General features: G+C 40.8%; 1 protein-coding gene across 1 annotated transcript in view; it reads right to left on the bottom strand.

Moving 5' to 3' along the window:
* Positions 1 to 8,186, bottom strand: part of PKD2 (polycystin 2, transient receptor potential cation channel) — a 77,003-nt gene extending 68,817 nt beyond the window's left edge. The window contains exons 1-2 of the mRNA XM_090266283.1: positions 7,490 to 8,186; positions 1,098 to 1,211 (exon numbers count right to left, since the gene is read on the bottom strand). Of these exons, the coding sequence (XP_090122409.1) occupies positions 1,098 to 1,211; positions 7,490 to 8,069 (694 nt within the window). The 5' untranslated portion in view covers positions 8,070 to 8,186. The remainder of the gene's footprint in view (positions 1 to 1,097; positions 1,212 to 7,489) is intronic.
* Positions 8,187 to 22,489: the final 14,303 nt, after the last annotated feature.

Raw genomic sequence — 22,489 nt, 5'->3', positions numbered from 1 at the left:
AATTTGATTCTCTCCATATACAAAGAAGGAGACTCTTTCTAAGGTTGGTGTGAATTTTTAAGCATTTCTAAGTGTACATTGTAAGAATGAGCTCATTTTCCAGAGGAGGACAGTAAGAGGTCCTGGTGGTCACAAATCTGCTTCCTATCTGTTCTCATAAAGAGTTTTAGAAGGGACATGACAGAACTACATCATTCAATGCCCTTTAAACTCAAAGGATAAATCCATTGTCTGTGACTTTTTGGACTTTGAGGAAAATTCTTTCTAAGACTTGTTTCTGGCTAAGGCTTCTCTCCCTTCCCCTCCCAAAGGATGCAGGGACTTACTGAAAGAAGAGAGAAAAAAGAAATAGATCAGTCTGCAGTATGTTTTCTGTAGAGTAAAAATCGGGTGATTGTTGAAGAATGAAGGCATTCATACAACAAATCTAAATTCAAAAGAAAGGGACCTTATATATCCATAGAAGCAATACTAGGTTGACATTATTTGTATTTCTGAAAGTTACATTTGTAAAGTCATTTTGCTGAAAATAATTCTCATGTAGATTTTACATTAATTGATGTAATAGTGAAAGTGTAATTATTGTTAAGAAATCACTCTGACTGGTGTGGGCTCAGTGGATTGAGTGCTGCTCTGTGAACCAAAGGATTGCCAGTCCCAGTCAGGGCACATGCTTGGGTTGCAGGCTGGGTCCCTGATTGGGGGCACGCAAGAGGTAACCACACATTGATGTTTCTCTCCCTCTCTTTCTCCTTCCCTCCTCTTCTCTCTAAAAATAAATGAATAAAATCTTTAAAAAAAAAAAGAAATCAAAGGCAAAAATCCTTTTACTTAATTTCTTGGTGTATGGCAGGTTGCCACTTGCATCTCAGAGTGAAAATGGTCACAACTGACAACGAAATAGCCAATCACATAATGCTAAATTTTAATTAACGTTTACCAGAGAAGAGAGCTTTACCAAATTCTAAATTGGAATTGAAAACAGAGATTCTCTAAATGAACCTTTGTGGTGCATATACAATTCCTTTTAATTATGATCTTGACAGGTCAAATATTTCCAGAACTTTTCCTCTAGTGGAAGGAAATGTTCTACTTACAGATGCACAAGACTATGAGAAAAAGGAGGTATGTGGCCAGTTCCCGTAAAACACTTTTCAGGTACTTCTCTCTGTTAGTGTTGCTTTCCTCCATGAGTCTTGTTCCCCAGAGACCTTTAAAATAATAAGAAAACTTTATGAATGACAAAGGAAAAGCACATAAAATAGTATAATCTTTAAGGGAGATTCTCCCTTCTTCTTATTTTTTTACCATGTAACTGGGAAATTGTTTTAGCAGGAGTCCTTAGTAAAATTTTACAAGGAACAGGAAATGAGGGCAGTCTAAATGAGAGATTAAATAATTGTGCATACACATGAGCTCTTCCTATACGGGGGGTGGGGGTGGGGCACAACCTGGTAATTATCATATTACTAAACTTAGTACATGATGAAACTTCATGGCAAATGATACCTTTTAGGTCATCTCTGAGGAAAAGAAATCCCTGTTGGAGCACCATTTCCTGATGGAAACATCTATCAAGTTTCTAACACACTGGCTACAAATCTCTCTGTATCCGTCTTTGTTCTTTAAGAAACTGTAGCAGCTGACTAGGCTAAACATGCTTAGCTTAATAGTTTTAAAGTGCCAATTACCACACAATCTTTAAATTAAAAGCAACAAATTTGCCAACTTTTGTCTTTGGAGAGAGTAAAATCAGCAACCATGTTCTATATTTTTGCAGATGGGAAAAGTGTTGGGCTGGCTGAGCAAAGATGACATAACCCTCCTTGAGCTTGCTGGAGAGAGTTACTGCAATTGAGGACTGGGAGACAGACATGGTGGCCGTCCAAACCCCCATTAATGAACAGTGTGGTAAAGTCACATTGCTGGCTACTTGGAAGCGACTTAATGTTTTCCAAAAGACAAACTTCTCCATCCTTTTAGTTAGATTAGCTTGGCTGTTAAGGGAAACCAGCCTGGTCCCTGGTTGCCTCACACTTTTATTTCACAGACATTAACGCCTTCAATCACTGAAACTCAGAGAGGGACTGAAGGCACAATCGAGCCACACAGAGAACACGGAAAAACAGTACACGGTCCTTCACTTTGAAGAAATGCCTTCATCACTAGTGTTCATGTATTCTTAAGGCTTATAATAATAAATTAGTTCTATTCCTAAATTTGAGTATTTCATTTCCTTTTCTCTTTTCTTCCAAATTTCCTTTAGGAAAATCAGCATCTGATTTCAAAGACAGTGTGTTACACCATCGTAGGTTTCACCACACTGAAAGTGGAGCATAACTTATGACCAGGTTTGCTTCTGCCAAGATCTGGTAGTTGTCAGGGAATTACTCACTCAGAAGAAATGCAGCAAGCAGAATGTTTGTTCACTGAAATGATCATATTAAAGAATTATTACAAATTTATATGACATGGAAAATTACAACTCAGAATAACACAGATGCAGCCAAATGTTAGGCTCAGTAGCCCTGGACCCAACCACACTATTTCTGTGGGTACATTTCTTTTGGAGGCCAGGCCTAAGATACACACACAAGTAGAAATTGTTAGTGTCTTTACTGTAAGGACAGATTGTTGCTTTGCCTCACTGGGTCAGTGATTTCACTCTTTCCTATGGTTTATAAACAGTATACACTAAAGAACAGTCAAGGTTCTTAATATTTACAAGTGGCACTGCTTGACCTATAAATAGAAAAACCAAACTACTTTCAAATTTTAATCAAGCTAAACTGGCGATTAAATTCTTACCTGTGAATGAAACACTCCAGTGAAAAGAAACAAGTTCCTTTATTTATACTTTCATTTCATTTTTTAAAATATATTTGATTTTAGAGATAGAGGAAGGGAGAGAGAGAAAGAGAGAATCATGGATGTGAGAGCAAAACATTGACTGGTTGCCTCCTATATGCTCCCTGACAGGGGATTGAACCCACAACCTAGGTATGTGCCCTGATCAGGAATTGAACTCACAACCTCTTGTGTACAGGACAAAACTCCAACCAGCTGAGCCACACTGGTCAGGGCTGTTTATACTTTTATATAATATATTTTCATGCATTTACTTTTCTAAATTACTTGATTTACCTCTTCAAATATTTATTGCTTTAAAAATTTCATCTAATTTCCTTACTGGGTGTGTAGGTTGGGTCTGTCTCAGGGTACAGGGACCTATCTGCATTCCGACAGATGAGAAATGGCTGCATCCCCAAGTAGAAAAAATAGCTGTTCTATTGCGACCTACTTCCCATATTTACAGAGCTAATAGAATAAGAATGGTTAAGGATAGAATTCAGGTCCAAAATGGCACCATTCTTCAAAATCATGTTGTCTTTTCCCACAATTGTCCCAGTTGTGGAGGGAGTACCTTCCCAGCATTCCATGCACTCGTGTTCAGTACATAAGGTACCCCCAGCTGTTAGGGAGAACATGATGTGAGGGGGACACTGGGAAATATCCAACTTTCTTCATGCTTAAAAGGGTGCTTGGTTATTGCCATAGCCTGGAATTGGAGCACATCATTTAAACAGTGTCTATTCCCTTGTGCAGTGTTACTTGTTAATGTAAATATAGAGGAACTCTGAGATGGATAATCCAAAACACAAAAGGTGTCACAAATAAATAATTGATTTTGAAAAAAATGGCATCTTTTCAATTATTTTATCCAAATGCTTCCAAAATCTTTTTACTTTGCAATATATAAAAAAGAAAAAAATCAGAATGATACAACGTAGTCCTGTGTACTTCTCACCCAGCTTCACCAATTATCAACTAACACCAATCTCCACTCACCCATCCTTCCCTTTCATTATTTTGAAACTAACCCCAGCTGTCATATCATTTCATCTGTAAATATTTCAGTTCCACAGTAAAAAGATTCAGTGTGGATCTTTTGCCTCATATTAACCCTGTCCCATATAAAATACACTAAACCCTTATGACTTTATTGATCATGACAAAGTACAATGTAGGGATTGGGAGCCAGAGTTGAGTTCAAATAAGGGCTCAGCCATTTATGGGCCAAGACCTTCCCTAATGTCATGAGCCTCCAATTCCCCATTTGAAAATGGGAGAAGAGTACCTCTTTGCGATGTTGCTCTAGGAATGAGAATTATGTGTAAAGTGTGCAGAGTGGCTGGAAGAGGCTGTATCTTTAGTACCAAGCACAAAAGAGACTCTCCATAAATGTTTGTTAACTGAATAAATTCTGTTACTTGCATAACCTTATCACGGAGTAACAACCTTCTTTCAAAAACAATCCCCACAGCAATAAAAACACGGTATCTCATTGTTCAAAATCTGTGCAAATAAAAAGGGAAAAGAAAGAAGTGATGAAATGAGGTTTAGATTAAAATAAAGGGAAAGTCACAATAGCCAAAAGGTGAAAACAACAAAAGTGTTCATCAAATGATGAATGAACAAAATGTGGTACATACAATGGAATATTATTCAGATATCAAAAGGAATGAAGTTCGGATACATACTACAAGATTGGTAAACCTTCAAAGCATGAACCAAGCCAGCCGTGAAAGGACAAATACTAGAGGATACCAATACTGTAATATCTGAGGAGACTAGAATAGGGAAATTCATAGACAGAAAGTAACCTGGAGGTTAGCAGGGGCAGGGAGGAGGGAGCATGGGGAGTTGGTGCTTAATGGGTCGAGTTTCTGTTTGGGATGATGAAAAGGTTTGGAAATGGACAGTGATGAGACAACATAGTAAATGGAACGGAGGTTTCTGTTTGGTACAGTAGCTTAGCCCCAACCCCGACGAATATAGGTACTACCTTATGATGTCATCAGAAAACAAAACTAAACAAAAGCATGTATGTCTAAAATAACAAACAGGAAACGACTTTAAAAGTTAGTACACAAATTCATACATAAAGCGCACTCAACTTTGGAAATTCAGAAAATATTGATAACTCGTAGAGTGTCAAATTGTATCTTTGCACCAAAAAGAGTTTGCTAAGACAGAAGTAAACAAGATCATAGCGGGCACCTTTAAGTTAGGGGCAGTCTAAACTTTTCAGCCATCCTTCACTTCCTTTGGTCCAGGCCTTCAGCACCTCTTCCCTGCCTGCCTCCTACTTGGTCCTCCCGTTCCTCTCTGCAAGTTCTCCTACACAGCACACTGCCTGGCTCACATCGCCTTTCAGCAAGTTCTGCTCCGCTAAAAAACTTTCAACCACCTTGGAACATTAAGGGATAAATTCTTAACTCCTTGGTTAGGCATAATGCTTCCCACAGCCAGGCCTCCAACATTTCTTTACTATCTTACTTCTGCTCAATCAGCAAAAAGGACCACTGGTTGTCCATCTTGGGTTCATGTCATTAAATAACAACACAAGAGTATGTTGAAGATAGAAGGGACCTGGGAAGTTCAACTCTTCCTTTTTATAAACAAGCGCCTGAGGCCCAGGAAGTGTGAGTGCCTTGTGTAAAGCTACAAAGGCAGGAGACTTCCAGGGAAACTTGTGACCACTCCAAACTGAGTAATCTCTCCTACCTTTAGAAACTGAAAGCTACTTTCTGTTCTGATCCTAGAGCACTACTAACAAAATGTATATAAGATTTCTGTCATTGGTAATCCAAGAGGGGGAAAAAAAACACAACTCATTCACAGTTATTTATTTTACTTTCCTGGGTTTGTCCAGTTAAAAGGATCATGATTTACTATTACATATTAACTTATAAGAAACTTCCCTCTCACTTCAGGGAATATTTTTAAAAAACACATTTCAAACAATATAAAATAGTACAGTTGACCCTGAACAACACGGGTCTGAACAGAGCACCTTCACTTACACCAGGATTTTTTTTAATTGACCTATCCAGTTCAAAACCCAGTTGTTCAATGGGCAACATGCAGAGAGCTGACTGTGGTTCCAAGGGAAGGTCAGTGCCCTCAACCTCCTGGTTGTTCAAGGATCAACTGTATATAATTTGAATATGGTTTGAACCATAAGAAGTATTAGTTTTTTAGTGATCTACTCACATAGGTTATTCAAAAAGGATCTTTTGTTTCCCATCAGGCTCTGAATCAAATTAACTAGCATAAGTACTAAAGTAAAAAAAGTGGCAAAATGTATACTTTTTAGACTTTATGATTTAATTTATGAAGTACAACATGGGAGGGACTTGTTATAAGTTTTACATGTCTTATTTAATTCTCCAAACTCAAGAACTAAATCTTATGAGTATTTATTAAAAACGCAAAAATTGGGGATCAAAGAGGTTAAGCAATTTGCTCAAGGTCACATAGCCAATGTGTGGTAGAACTGGGGTCTATATATTGGCCTGGTCTTAGTCACATTGCCATAAAAACACCTGGTGTGTGTGTGTGTGTGTGCATGTGCGCGTGGTGTGTGGTGTGTACCCATGTGTGTGTGCGCGCGCACACCCGCACAAAATTTTCAAAACTGACACAAAGATTACAGAAGGGAAGGGAAATTTTCAGGAGAATTGAGAATGGAAACTCTCAAAAGTGGAGATTAAAATAATTCGGATGGTAAAAGCAAATGCAGCTCTTTCCCAAGGATGTCTCTGACAGAACGTTGCAAAAACAGGATCCCCATCTGCTCTCGGAAAATCTGTGTCCTCTTGGGCACTGGCAAGTTCGAAAATTCCTTTCCTGCCTTTTGGAGAGCTGGGTGCACTGAACTAACACATTTAACACGGCTGGTATCTGTGACTTCAATGTTTTGTTGGAATTTCAAAGAACATTAATTTAGTTATTTAAAATCGTACTTCTAAGTTTTTTAAACAATGAAACTTTTTGCAACTGTTTTAGAAAAATGCCTAGAATTAGAAATGGCCAAGGAATAAGTGTTTTCAGAGATATAATTTTATTTTTTTAGTGTTCTCAACAGCACCCTCTCCCAGACACAACCACACACATCAAAACAACATAAATGACAACCCAATGACACTCCTCCCACAATCTGGACAACACCCTACTGTTACTCTTTGGAGAACGGGATGAGAGGCAATTAGAGATCAAGACCTGGGGAAGCCCACGGGTACTAATACAGAATTTTCGTTTTAATTTAGTGAAATTCTCAAGTATACTGTGTAATTACCATTAGTTGTACTATTCATTTTTGTTCTATAAAAAAAATCCCCAGATGTATCCTTTCACTTTAATACGGCTTTCACTTATTTCCAGAAGTAAAAAAATATATGCTAACATTTCTTCTTCTGGAAGGAGGTATCCAATAAATTTGCACGGACAAAGGCGCAGCGGAATTCGGCTCTGGGTACCGGAAATAGAGCCGAATTAGCAGAGGTAGGGAATGCGCTTCCAAGGGGGGCGGGGACGCAAGGGGGATGCGAGGTGGAGCCCCGGAAAGCAACCCGCAGCGGGCGATGGCTCGGTCGGCGCCCGCGGTTCAGGTTTGAGCATCAGCAGCTGCGGGTCGCGCTCTTACCTCGCAGCCCGCGAACCAGCCTCTCGTTCCAGGCCACTCGCGGAGGCTGACCGTCCAGGGCGAGGTGGCGATGCAGCGGGTCCCCGCCGCCGGCCGGGCTGGGGCTCGGCGGGCTCTGGTCCTCTCGCCGGCGCCGCCTCCCGCTCGGGTGGCCGGCGCCGTGGTAGCCGCCCAGCCCCCGGCCCCGCGCTCCCACGGAGCTCACGGCCGAGGAGGCGGCCGACCTTCGGCTGCCCGGGCGCCACTCCACGTCCATCTCCACCACCATTCCTCCTTCTTCCCCTTCCACCTCCTCTTCCTCCTCTTCCTCCTCGGCCTCGAAGCCTGGATTGTCACGGCTCCACGCCTGCCGCGAGCACGACGAGAGAGGAGGAGACGGGGAAGCAGAGGCTCCGGCCGGGGGGTCCCGCGCGGCCGCCTGCCGGATGCGCTCCATCTGGATCTCCAGGCCCCTCTGGTCGCTGAGGCCACCCGGGGCCGCACCGCCCGCCATCAGTCGGCCCGGGCCCGCCGCTCGGGGCGCGGGCGGCTGCTTCGCGTCCCCGGGCAGCTGCGGCTGCACGCGGCTCGAGTTCACCATCGCGGTCACTGGTGCCCGGCGCGCCTCCGCCCGGAGCAGCGTTCGGCGCTCCCCGCCGCAGGAGCCATGTTCCTTTCTTCCCGGGGCCCGCCGCCCGCTGCTGCTCCCCGCCCCCGACCTCCCTGAATCCTGCGTCCCTCGCCCGCCCCCTCGGCCCGCCTCCCCCTCGCCTCGCCCAGCGGCCCGGGAGCGCTGCAGGGGGAGGCGCGAGGGAGCCACCCCCGCGGCAGGCGCGCAGGGCCGACGGCGCCCGGGCCGGCGTTTCGAAGGGAGCCCGAGTTAAGCGCGCGCGCGCGCGCCCACATTCCATTCGGGTGAAAGGGCTCGGGCGGGGACCGAGTCGCTGACCCGTCCGCTCGCCCGCCAGCCCGCCTTTGGGAAAAAAGGTTCTGGGAGCTGTCACAGTCTGCGCGACCCTGAGATCATGTTTGGGTCCCCGTTAACCGCTAGTCACTTCTGCCTCGATTTACCAAAGTGCAGAGAGAGAGAGAGACAGAGAATTTTGTGGGATGGTGTGAACTATTGAAATCCAGCCTGAGCTGGTGAGCAGCAGGGGTACAAAAGCTTTTCTTCCTTTGAAAACTGCCGACAACTGCTAACGTTAACGTCCTCCGCTTTTGACGGTCCTCCTCTCCCGTCTTCTGCTGCTTTTTATATTGTTCTTCAGTCTTTGGTTGACACCTCTCTCCACTCTTGTGGGACCCGGAGGATTCCGCCTTGGGCCTCTCAGATGACTGGTGTTTCCAATGTGAGCTCACCCCCTTCCTCTCCCCGACACCTCTGCAGGGGCAGCAAGCGCTGGCCTCTTGAGTAACAGAATCTTACATCAGGCCCCGGGTTCGGAGCTTGATTGTCACTCCACCGAGCACATCCAACTCTATGCTCTGCAATCGTCTGAAACTTACCCCAAACTAGTTATCGTTCGCCCTCCTCTATTAAGCCTGCTCCACTTCCTGTACCCCCAGTTGAGATTCGAGGCATTGCTGTCCTCCTCACTTTTCCAGCTACACTTCATGATATCCTCATCTCTTCTCATCCTACACCTCATCTTCCCCCAATCTTGTTACTTATGCCCCACGAATGCCTCTCTGGTAGGATCTCTGTTTTTCTCATTTTTCTCGTTATTGGTATAGTCCAGCGCCGGGTATCTCGTGTCTTGTTCTGTTCCACATTGCAACAACGTATTTGTCCATTCCACCTCCATTCTCCACTTCAGGGGCCCCAGTGTTTCCCAATTTTATTCCAGAACCAAAGTTGCTCATGGCACATTGATGCTTAGACACCTCTGGGGGCTTCTGAGAGCTTAATGGATAAAATTCAACTTCTGTAGTTTGGCCTCGTGAATTTTCATGATCTGCTCCTGCATTTGTTTGGTAGTACTGCCATCTGAAGGCACAGACTGGGTGGTTTAAACAACAGATACTTATTTTCTCACACTGGAAGTCTGAGATCAAGATGTTGGCAAGGTTAGTTCCTTCTGAAGACTTTCCTTGGCTTGAACATGGCAGTTCTCTTCCACTATCCACACATGACCATTTCTCTGTGTCACTGTCTTAGTCTCTTCATATAAAGACACCAGTCATATTGGATCAGAGCCTATCCTAATGGCTTCATTTTAACTTTTTCTTTATTTTTATTTTATTTTACTTATTTATTTTTAGAGAGACGGGAGAAGGGCAAGAAAGGGAGAGGAAATCTATATGAGAGAGAAATATTGATTGGTTGCCTTCTGTAAGCACCTGAAACTGGCAAACCAGGCATGTGTCCGGAACTGGAATTGAATCAGCCATCTTTCGGTTTGTGGGGCAACACCCAACCAATTGAGCCATGCTGGCCAAAACCTAACTTAACTATCTTTCAAAAACCCTGTCCTCAAATGCAGTTTTATTCTGAGTGGCTGGGGGTTAGCACTTCAATACATGAGCTCTTGATGGGGATACAATTCAGCCCATGAGAACTTTCCATCTACTTTTGTAGCATGGTTTCCCATCTTATACATCCACATGCAACATCTTTTGTTGCTGCCCTATGTGCTCATAATATGCTACTTGTATTTAGGCAATCATGGCTACCTATCACCTGGTCCTGCAGTTTATCTATTTAGGTACCTGTCCTTTGCTTAAGGCAGTACTGGTGGATTTGGAGCACAGGCATGGCTCATGCTGTCCATCAGTTCATACTGAAGACATTTCCCAGGCATATAGAGCAGCTTATGAAACAGCTTCTGCCATCAAGAGGAGACAGAAAAATAACTGGGATAGGGTTATGATGCCTACAATCCAGGGACTCTCCAAAGATGCTGAGGCCCTGCATAGCACCCACAGCCTGCATAGTCAATGGATTCTGAACAGACACATGGCCAGAGGAGTGCCAGGCCTGAAAAGAGTACACAGAATCTGAGCCAAAAAGTACTGCTGGAGAATAGGCTAATGCAGTGTTTTAAAAGCGTGATCAAAAGATTATCAGCATCACTTGTGGCACTTGTTAAAAATACAGATCCTGGGTCCCCACTCCAACATTATTGGTTCAGAATCTCCAGGATTTCTGGTTGAATCTTCTCAGAGGGTTCTGGTGCATCCTAAGTTTGAGAAACACTATTATGTCCCAAATGGAAGGACTTTTATGAAAATTTACCCCATATTCCTAGTGCTTCATTATCACCAGTGATGCCATTATCTGGATAGATAGAAGAAACTTCAGTGGTCCTTGAGTCAGACTTACCCTTTGGCTTTGTACCTACAATGTGCTAATTCAGAACCCTGGGTTCAGATCCTACTCTGTCATGTCCTAGCTGTTGACCTTGGGCAGATCGTTTTTCTTCCTGCACCTGAAAAAATGGAAATAATGTTCAGGTCATAGGGTTGTTGTGAGGATTAAGTGAATTAGTGCAGGTAAGGCACGTGGAATACTGCCTGGTGCATAGTAAATGTTCAAGTGTTAGCTATCATTAGCTCTTAGATCTTAATTATGATAAAAGTTTCATCTGTTTTAAATTGCACATTTGGAAGTCTTTGTGTCAGCCAAACTATGATCTTGAGGACAGGAGGCTCCATGCCCAGCACAGAACATTCTATAACACACACTTCTTAGGCAACTACTATACGCCAGGTACAACACTAGCAGAGAGTGCCAGTAGTGAAACAGGCAAAAAGCCTGCCCTTATGGAGCTTGCATTCCCTGAGGGTTTGTTGAGGGAATGAATGAATATAGTCAGATGCCGTAACTTTCAGTCACATAACTAAACCTTTGACAAAGAGTGGGGTTTCCTAATTCTTCATGTAGAGCTCTTAACTTTTACATACCAGTACTGCTCCTCTGGGCTTCAGGGGCCCTGGGAAGAAATTAAGCCCCCATGAAGCTGTGATGGTCCCTGCTTAAAATGCTATTTTCAGATTTGTGATATTCATTCCCAAATATTTTTTTGATTTTCCTTAGTTCAAGGTTTAGAAAACAGCAAATTACTGCTTGGTGTGTTCATTTCCTGTTTGTTCTTACTATTTTTTTGATAGTAGGTCTATAGTTCAGAGACCTACAGAAAAGAATACTGAATGGGAAAACAATATCAAGGAATAATAGAAAAAAAATTAATTTAATTACTATCTATTTATTGGGTTCAAATCCTGCACTTTTACTGTGCATAGAAATGACATCATTATTTTAGTTAGAATATGCTAAAAAAAAACCCAAAATACTATTTGGACAGATCCTTTGAAGAGCTGTAATCTCATTGGATAGATACACATACTTAGTCTGAATAACAACAGATAGCAGAATATAATTTAATGTCAAGTCAATAATTAAGTGTGGGGAACCACTCCTCGTGGTTTCAGGAATTGTAGTCCAAGCCGTGTGAGGTAGGCCCTCCCGGGAGGCCTCTGAGTCTCAGCAGAACACTGGAAGGCTGTGAGTGAAACAGGACCAAAGGCCACTCAGAGGGTTTCCATGGGAATTGGATTTAAGGAAAGCTTATCATGCTTTGGAGCTTGCTTTTCTTTTCTTATCTCTTAGTTAGCTATAAACACTCTCTAGTAAGGAATGTATGAAATCATGCACCTAATGCCAGTGTGGCCTCAAGATGTTTAATAGACCCTGACACAGACTGGTCACTGTGCCCTTTATATTGATACTTGTAATCTGTAACTGTTAACTGTAATCCAGGTGCCTAAAAGCTATTGATGATTTTTGAATTTTGACCTTATATCTCCCATGCGTACTCTTCTCAATAAAAAGCATGAGGGATGGAGGTCTTGTGCTTTCTCCACTAAAGGGAACAACCGCCTCCTTTTCCCCTCAGACAAAATACAGTGTCCTGGATAAATTTGTTCCGCTGTGGTCGTGAAACCTCTGCCTGACAGAGTAGTTTCCAGCCGAGCCAGGGCGTCAGCCTTATCTGGTGCCCAAACATGGGGCAGAACAGCCTCAGTTAAGGCTTTCAGCACAAAAGGGGGTTGAGAAGACAGAGTGCTGGCATGGGAGGAGAAAGCCCCAGATGTGTGTTAAGAAGTGCAGACTTGATTTTGTAATATGCCTTTTTTTACAGTATCAATTATTTAAAACAAAATCTGAAAGATTCTTCCTAAGACTATACCCTTTTCCTGCAAACAATTCAGGTTGATTGAAAATGTGTCCACACATAGATAATTCAAAATTAGTTGTGTGCTTACCCAATATTTTAATTACAAATCATGTAAGACATATGATTTTTAAAATTCACAGCAATATTTGTGTAATATAATTTGGTTCATTGTGTCCTAAACCATGCATTTCAGGAGTTTCACTACTAATTTCAGTCTTAGTCCTCATAAACCCTGCAACAGCCATCCAATATATTTCCTATGCAATACTACTCAGTTTTTTTTGGCTTACTAATGTTCTCTTTTGTGCTTTTACCTTGACACATTTTTCCCCCTTCAGAGCTCCTAGCTTAGCTGAAGCAGGACTCGAGGCTGTACATTTCTTTCCCTATTCACAGAATTCATTTCTTTAATATTCATCTTAAAACTCTATATCTTATGTAAAGTTTTCCCTTATTAGAGAAGTGAGATGTGCAAACCTATATATATTTTTTCATCTGGTTGCCACAACCATATTGCCATGTTACAGATTTCAGTAATCTGTAGGGCCTGAAATACCATGTGGGATAGGTAACAGCATGGGTTTTATTTGACTTTATTTCATCAGTGTAGTAGGTTCTTCTGGGGACATGCTATACAAAGCCCAACTCTTAGACCCAGTGCCATTGTGGACACGCAGAAAAGCTATTTTTAAAGGCCATTTTAAAAACACTGTAGTCTAATTTAACACTTAGTATTCTTCACACAGCTGACTTCTGTATTATTAGAATTGCCTATTTGTTTCCTATTTTGCTTTTATTTTCCAGTGTAAACCAATGAAGTAGATACAGGTTGAAGAATAAGTTGGTCCTGCAGATTCCACCTTCAAAAGGAGTCTGGCATGTGTGGTACTGCTTAGCAACCTACCCAAACATGTTTCCCCTCAATTTTCCCCCCTAGACCTTACTTATTCAAAAACAGTGTAAAATAAATTTTACCACTAGACATCTGAAATTATTAGAGGAAAATTAGCTGTTTTGGGCTTTATAAGAACTGCTAATCATACTAAAGTTTTTACTTTATTTCTCTACTGTTGTAGAGGCTAAGATTTGTGCTTTTCTTCATGTCTAGAGTTTGGTATGGGTATATCACTGCCTCTATGAGGGTTTCTGCGGCACCATTATTGGCTGGCACTGTGATTCTGATGACCAAATGTCTCTATCTCAATTTCCTTCCTTGAATGATGAGGTTAAATATTGACCTTACTAATTTCAACATAATTTTTGTAGAAGGGATAATGAGGGGATATTAATAAATTCATCAAGCACTTATAGAGTGTCCAGTAGATGCCAGGGACCATGTTAGATTCCTGCTTTCAAGGGAATTAAGTCTTACAAGTGAAGGATGCCTGGGAACATCTTTAAAATATATATATATATATGGGTCATGCAGGTAGGTTCTTTGGCTCCTCTATTTTCTCTACTGTACTTTACATCCCCATGGCTATTCTGTAACTACCTATTTGTACTTCTTAATCCCCTCACCTTCTCACCCATTCACCCAGACCCCCCTTCCATCTGGCAACCATCAAATGCTCTTTGTATCCATGATTCTATGTCCTTCTTGTTTGCTTAGTTTGTTTGTTTTTGTTTTTTGATACAATAATCTCTTTTATTAATATGCTTTATTAATTATGCTGTTACAGTTGTCCCAATTTCTTTTCCCTTTGTTCCCCTCCATCATATGACCCCTTCCTTCCAGTGGTCCCACCCTCTTTGTCCATGCCCATTGGTTGTGCATAGAGTTCTTCTCAACATCTTCCTATCTACTCTACTCCCTCCTACTATGCTTCTTAATTCCTGAACCATCTCTCTCCCTTTCCCCCCATTCCCCCTCCCTGCTGACCTAACCCCCAAAATATTCCCCATACCTATAATACTTTTCCCGCTCTCATTGCCTACTTAGTTTGCCTTTGTTTCAATTCCCTAGTTTCTGTTGTTGGTTGTTGTGATACAGTTTTCATTTTAATGTTCATAGTTTTGAGAACTAAACAAGTCCCTTTAACACTTCATATAACAGTGGTTTGGTTCTGATGAACTCCTTCAGTTTTACTTTGTCTGGATGCACTTTCTCTGCCCTTCTATTCTGATAACAGCTTCACTGGATAGAATAATTGTGGTTGTAGGTTTTTGCTTTTCATTACTTTGAATATTTCTTGCCAGTCCCTTCTTGCCTGCAGAGTTTCTTTTGAAGAATCAGCTGATAGTCTTATTGGGACCCCATTGTATGTAATTCTCTCCTTCTCTCTTGCTTCTTTTAAGATTCTCTCTTTATCCTTAATTTTTGACATTTTGATTATAATGTGTCTTGGTGTGGTTCTCCCTGAGTCCAGGTTTTTTGGAACTCTTTGTGCTTCCTGGACCTGTAAGTCTTTATTTCCTTCCCCAAGTTAGGGAAGTTCTGCTTCTTATTTTTTCATATAATTTTTCAATTTCTAGTACTTCTTCTTCACCTCTGGCAACCCTATGATTTGGATATTGGACCGCTTATAGCTGTCCCATAGGTTTCTGAGTTTCTCCTCATTTTTCTCACTTTTCATTTCCTGTTTCTGCACTGGTTGACTGTTCCTTTCCTATGTTCCTATTTGTTGATTTGACCCTTGGTTTTCTTGCCCTCACCACTAGTTTGTTATATGTTTTCATTCATTTCAGCAGGACTAGCCTTCATTCCTTCCTTGTCTTGTTTAAGATCCGCTGTTAGGTCTGTAAGCATTTGTATAACCAAAGCTCTGAACTGTGCCTCAGAAAGATTTCCCATCTGCTCATCTGTTAGATTAGATATTTGTGGTCTGGTCAGCTGTATGATTGAGATCTTTATCATGATCCGTGCCATCCTGACAGTTTTGTGTTTACCTTTGCTTCCTAGACGGGGCTGTCACACCTCCTATGTGATAGGGAGTGGAGCCCTGTGCACTTGTCACTACCAGGAGACCCTTCTCACTACACTGTGGTGTTTTGTGCAGGCGAGGGGTTCAAAATGGATTCCTGCCATTTACTCTCTGCTGAGAGACCGGAAGTCTCCTCCTCCATCCCCACCCACTCCGACCCTCACAGTCCAAGGCAACGGAAGTTTGCCTTGCCCGGCGTTAGAATCATGAGCTGAGGGATTTAGTATGCAGCCAGGGGTGCTCCCCATGTGTTTCTTGCCTCTTTTTAAATATGGGTGTCTGCACTTACCGCCATCCCACCACCGCCGCCGCAGCTGCTGCCACCAGCACAGCTTGACCTCTCTGCCCTGGCTTCACCCCTCCTTCCTGTCTGGATGAGCACCACTTCTTTATAACTTCATACATTGGACTTCCATGTAGCTTTATTTTCTGGAACTTCTGGTTATTTATGGTTTTGTGGTAGTTGTATTCCTTCTTAGTTGTGGAGGGAGACAAAGCGTGTCAGTCTATGCCTCCATCTTGGCCGGAAGTCAATATAATTTCAATGCTTAGTTTGTTTTTAAGATTCAGTTGTTGATAGGTATGTATTGATTGCCATTTTCTTGTTACTAGTTTTGATCATTTTCTTAACTCCCTTTAACATTTCATATAACAATGGTTTGATGATAATGAACTCCTTTAGTTTTTTTCTTGTCTGGGAAGTTCTTTATTTGTCCTTCAATTCTAAAGTATAGCTTTGCTATATAGAGTAGTCTTGGCTGTAGGGCCCTGCTTTTCATGACTTTAAACATTTCTTGCCAATCCCTTTGAGCGTGCAAAGTTTCTTTTGAGAAATCAATTGATACTCTAATGTGAATTCCCCTCCAGGTAACTAACTGATTTTTCTCTTGCTGCTTTTAAGATTCTCTCTTTAGCCCTTGCTGGTGTGGCTCAATGGATTGAGCATCAGCCTGTGAATTGAAAGGTTGCTGGTTTGATTCCTGGTCAGAATAAATGCCTGAGTTGCAGGCCAGGTCCCTGATTGGGGCCATGAAAGAGGCAACAAGTGAATGGTTTCTCTCACATATTGATGTTTCTTTCCCTCTCTTCTCCCTTCCTCTTCTCTCTAAAAATAACTAAAATCTTTTAAAAATTCTCTCTTTATCTTTAACCTCTGGCATTTATAGTTATGGTGTGTCTTGGAATGGGTCTCCTTTCATCCATTAGTTTGGGACTCTCTATGCTTCCTGTACTTGCATGCCTATTTCTTTCAACAAATTAGGAAAGTTTTCTTTCACTATTTCTTCAAATAGATTTCTAGTTTCTTCCTCTTTCTCTTCTCTTTCTGGCACTCCTATGATGAGAATCTGGGAGCACTTGAGGTTGTCCCAGAGGTTGCTTATATTATCCTTATTTTGTTTTGTTTTTTAATTTATTTTTGTTATTGTTCTGATTGGTTGTTCTTTGCTTCTGAGGATCTCTAGGGTGGGACAAATAGTGTTAGTCAGGTTGATCGAGTCTCAGATTCAGCACTAGCCTGCCAGCTCTGTGGCTATGTGAGGGGAGGGCTCTGCTCACCTTTATCCTGGACACTTAAGTTTCTCCTTGTATGCTACTGGTGTCTTTCCATCTGCTATTCTGGTGCTATAGCTCAAACAGAGTGATTCTCCATGTGTGGGTGTTTTAAGAGGACTGCTTTTTATTCTGCCAGAAGCTGGAGGACTTATCTTCCTTGCACTGGAACCCTGGGCTGGGAGCCGATTGTGGGGCTGGGACTCTTTGCTCCTGTGATATCCCTCCCAAATATTTTTAAATTTTATTTATGTACTTTTAGAGAGAGGGCAAGGGAGAAAAACATCAAAGTGTGTGGGAGATACATCGATTGGTTGCCTCTTGCATGCCCCTAACCAGGGACGTGGCCCACAACCCAAGCATGTTCCCTGACCGGGAATCAGACTGATGACGTCTTGGTTCCCAGGCCAGCACTGAATCTACTGAGCAACACCAGTCAGGGCCCAAATTTATTTTATTTTATTATATTTTATTTTATTTTTTGGTTTTTCAATTACAGTTGTCCCATTTTTCCCCCATTGCTCCCCCCTACCCAGCCCACCCCTTCTCTCGCAATCATATCCCTCCCCATTGTCCATGTCCATGAGTCATTTATACACGTTCCTTGACTAGACCCTTCCCTTACTTATCCCCCTTCTCTCCATCCCCCCACCCCCCTATTGACTACTATTTTACTCTTTGTCTTATTTAGTTCGTTTGTTTGTGTTGTTCTTTAGTTTCCTGTATTAGGTGATATCGTATGGTATTTTGCTTTCTTTGCCTGGCTTATTTCACTAAGCATAATTCTCTCTAATTCTATCCATGTTGTCACAAATGGCAGGAGTTCCTTCTTTCTTTCTGCTACATAGTATTCCATTGTGTAGATGTACCACAGTTTTTTGATCCACTCATCTACAGATAGGCACTTAGGCTGTTTCCAGTACTTAGCTATTGTAAACAGGGCTGCTATGAACATAGGGGTGCATAAGTTTTTTTGAATTAGGGTTTTAGAATTATTCAGGTATAATCCTAGCAGTGGAATCACTGGTTCAAAAGGCAGTTCCATTTTTAGTTTTTTGAGGTAATTCCATACTGTTTTCCATAGTGGCTGCACTAGTCTGCATTCCCACCAACGGTGCAGTAGGGTTCCCGTTTCTCCACATCCTCGCCAGCATTTGTTGTTTGTTGATTTGTTGATGATGGCCATTCTGACTGGTGTAAAGTGGTATCTCATTCTGGTTTTTATTTGCATCTCTCTAATGGCCAATGATGTTGAGCATTTTTTCAGGTGTCTATGGACCTTCTGTATGTCCTCTTCAGAGAAGTGTTTGTTCAGGTCCTTTGCTCATTTTTTAATTGGGTTATTTGTTTTCTTGATGTTGAGTCATATAAGTTCTTTATATATTTTGGAGATCAGTCCCCTGTCTGTGATATCATTGGCAAATATGTTTTCCCATATGGTTGGTTTCCTTTTCATCTTGCTGATGTTTTCTTTTGATGAGCAGAAACTCTTTAGTTTGATGTAGTCCCATTTGTTTATTCCTTCCTTTATTTCTCTTGCCTTAGGAGATGTATCCGTGAAGATATTGTTACGTGGGATATCTGAAATTTTCCTGCCTATGTTTTCCTCTAGGACTTTTATGGTGTCACGGCTTACATTTAAGTCTTTGATCCATCTTGAGTTTATTCTTGTGTGTGGTGTAAGTTGGTGGTCTAGTTTCATTTTTTTGCACGTCCCTGTCCAGTTTTCCCAGCACCATTTGTTAAAGAGGCTCTTTTCACTCCATTTTATGTTCCTTCCTCCTTTATCAAATATTAGTTGACCACAGAGGCCTGGGTTTATTTCTGGGCTCTCTATTCTGTTCCACTGATCTATATGTCTGTTCTTATGCCAGTACCAGATTGTTTTGATCACAGTGGCTTTGTAGTATTGTTTGATGTCTGGTATTGTGATTCTTCCTGCTGTGTTCTTCTGTTTCAAGATTGCTTTGGCTATTCGGGGTCTTTTTTGGTTCCATATGAATTTTTGGAGTATTTGTTCTAGGTCAGTGAGATATGTCATTGGTATTTTAATAGGGATTGCATTGAATCTGTAAATTGCTTTGGGTAGTATGGCCATTTTGATGATGTTGATTCTTCCCATCCAAGAACATGGTATTTGCTTCCATTTATTTGTATCTTCCTTAATTTCTTTCTTCATTGTTGTGTAATTTTCAGTGTACAGGTCTTTTATCTCTTTGGTTAAGTTTACTCCTAGGTACTTTATTTTTCTTGTTGCTATAGTAAATGGTATTTTCTTTTTTATCTCTGTCTCTGATATTTTATTGTTGGTGTACAGAAATGCCTTAGATTTCTGTATATTTATTTTGTACCCTGCTATTTTGCCAAGTTCACTTATTATATCGAGTAGTCTTTTAGTGGAGTTTATAGGGTTTTCTAGGTATACTATCATGTCATCCTCATATAGTGATAGTTTTATTTCTTCTTTCCCAATTTGGATGCCTTTTAGTTCTTTTTCTTGTCTGATTGCTGTGGCTAGGACTTCCAACACTATGCTGAATAGAAGTGGAGAGAGTGGACAGCCTTGTCTAGTTCCTGATTTCAGGGGGAAATGCTTTCAGTTTTTCTCCATTGAGTATGGTGTTGGCTTCAGGTTTCTCATATATAGCCTTAATTATGTTAAGGTATGCTCCCTCTATTCCCATTTTGCTGAGTGTTTTCATCATAAATGGGTGTTGTATTTTATCAAATGCTTTTTCTGCATCTATTGATATGATCAGGTGATTTTTGTCTTTCATTTTTTTAAGGTGGTGTATTATATTTATTGATTTGTGAATATTAAGCCATCCTTGCATCCCTGGGATGAATCCCACTTGATCGTGGTGTATGATCTTTTTAATGTGTTGCTGGATCCTGTGGACAATATTTTATTGAGGATTTTAGCATCTATATTCATCAGTGATATTGGTCTGTAGTTTTCTTTCTTTGTTGTGTCTTGACCTGGTTTTGTGATTAGGGTAGTACTGGCTTCATAGAAAGAGTTTGGAATTTTTCCCTCTTGTTGAATTTTTTGGAATAGTTTGAGGAGGGTAGGAGTTAGTACTTCCCTAAGTGTTTTGTAAAATTCGTCTGTGAAGCCATCTGGTCCAGGGCTTTTGTGTGCCAGGAGATTTTTGATTACTGTTTCAATTTCCTTCTTTGTTATTGGTCTCTTGAGACTTTCTACTTCTTCTTGATTCAGTTTTGGAAGGTTATATGTTTCTAGAAATTTGTCCATTTCTTCTAGGTTGTCAAATTTCTTGCCATACAGTTGTTTGTAGTAATTTCTTACAATTGTTTGTATTTCTGAGGTATCAGTCGTGATTTCTCCTCTTTCGTTTCTTATTTCGTTTATTTGGGTATTCTCTCTTTTTTTCTTGATGAGCCTGGCTAGAGGCTTGTCGATTTTGTTTATTTTTTCAAAGAATCAGCTCCTAGTTTTGTTGATTTTTTGGATTGTTTGTTTAGTCTCTATGTCATTTAATTCTGCTCTGATCTTGATGATTTCCTGCCTTCTTTTTCCCTAGGTTTTGTTTGTTGTTGTTGTTCTAGTTCTTGTAGCTTTAGGATTAGATTTCTTCTTTGAGCTTCTTCTATCCTTTTCAGATATGCCTGTATTGCTATGAACTTCCCTATTAAGACTGCTTTTGCTGTGTCCCATAGGTTTTGGGCTGTTGTGTGTTCATTGTCATTAGTTTCTAGAAATTTCTTGATTTCTTCTTTAATGTCATTGTTAACCCATTCATTGTTTAATAGCGTGTTATTCATTCTCCATGAGTTTGGATGTCTTTGATTTTTTTCTCTGAGGTTGATTTCTAGTTTGAAGGCATTGTGGTCTGAAAAGATGCTTGATATGATTTCAGTTTTCTTGAATTTGTTGAGGCTTATTTTGTGTCCTATCATGCAGTCTAATCTTTGAAAATATCCCATGTGCATTTGAAAAGAATGTATATTTTGCTTCTTTGGGGTGGAAAGTTCGATATATATCAGTTAAGTCCATGTGGTTTAGTGTGTTGTTCAGTACCTGTATATCCTTGGTGTTTCTTTGCTTCGATGATCTGTCTATTGTTGATAATGGAGTGTTGAAGTCCCCTACTATAAGTGTGTTGTTGTTAATATCCTTCTTGTGGTCTTCTAGTGTTTGCTTTATGTATTTGGGTGCTCCTATATTGGGTGCATATATGTTTATCAGTGTTTTATCTTCTTGATGGATTGTTCCTTTAAGTATTAGGAAATGTACTTCTTTGTCTCTTTTTATGACCCTTGCTTTAAAATCCTTTTTGTCTGATATAAGGACTGCTACCCCAGCTTTTTTTTCAGGTCTGTTTGCTTGGAATATTTTTTTATATCCCTTTACTTTCAGTCTATGTAAATCTTTTGTTTTGAGGTGTGTTTCTTGTAGACAGCAAATATGTGGGTCCTGTTTTCTTATCCATTTTGTTACCCTATGTCTTTTAATTGGAGCATTTAATCCATTTACATTTAAGGTTATTATTGACATGTATTTATTCATTTCCCTTTGTACCTCTGTTCCTCTCCTCTTTTTTTCTCTTCCTTTTTCTTAGAACATTCCCTTTAGCATCTCTTGCAATGCTGGTTTGGTGGAGATGGATTCTTTTAGTCTTCCTTTGAGAAACTCCTATTTCACCTTCCATTTTTAATGAGAGCCTTGCTGGGTAGAGTATTCTTGGTTGTAGGCCTTTGTTTTTCATTGCTTGAAATATTTTTGACCATTCCCTTCTGGCTTGTAGTGTTTCTGTTGAGAAATCGGCCGATAGCCTTATTGGAGCTCCCTTGTAAGTTATTTGCTGTTTTTCTCTTGCTGCTTTTAGGATTCTCTCTTTGTCTTGGAATGTTGCCATTTTAACTATGGTGTGCCTTGGAGTGGGTTTTGGGGTGGTTCCTCTTTTTTGGAACTCTCTGTGCTTCCTGGACTTGCATAACTTTTTCTCTCATGAGGTTGGGAAAATTTTCTGTCATTTTTTCTCCTATCAGTTTATCTATTCCTGGTTCTTCTGATCCCTCTTTGATTCCAATTACTCTTATATTGTTCTTCCTTATGTTATCCTGTAATTCCCTTACCTCTTCTTCATACTTTTTCAATCTTTTTTCATTTTGCTGTATCGTCTGAGAATTTTTTTCTACATTATCTTCTAACTCACTAATCTGATCCTCTGCTTCGTTTAGTCTGCTTTTGACTGATTCTACTGTGTTTTCAGTTCAGAGATTGCATTCTTCATTTCTTTATGGTTCTTGTTAATAGTTTCTATGTCTTTTTTTATGCTGCTGTAGTTCTCTGCAAGTTCCCTGTAATTTTCTTGGAGCTGTTGGTAACTTCCTTGGAGGTTGTC

Source organism: Furipterus horrens, unplaced genomic scaffold (assembly GCF_987537825.1).
Source record: "Furipterus horrens unplaced genomic scaffold, mFurHor1.1.pri manual_scaffold_2, whole genome shotgun sequence".
In the NCBI taxonomy this organism is placed as follows: domain Eukaryota; kingdom Metazoa; phylum Chordata; class Mammalia; order Chiroptera; family Furipteridae; genus Furipterus; species Furipterus horrens.
Note: the sequence above shows the minus strand (reverse complement) of the source record. Positions and strands in the feature narration are given on the sequence as shown.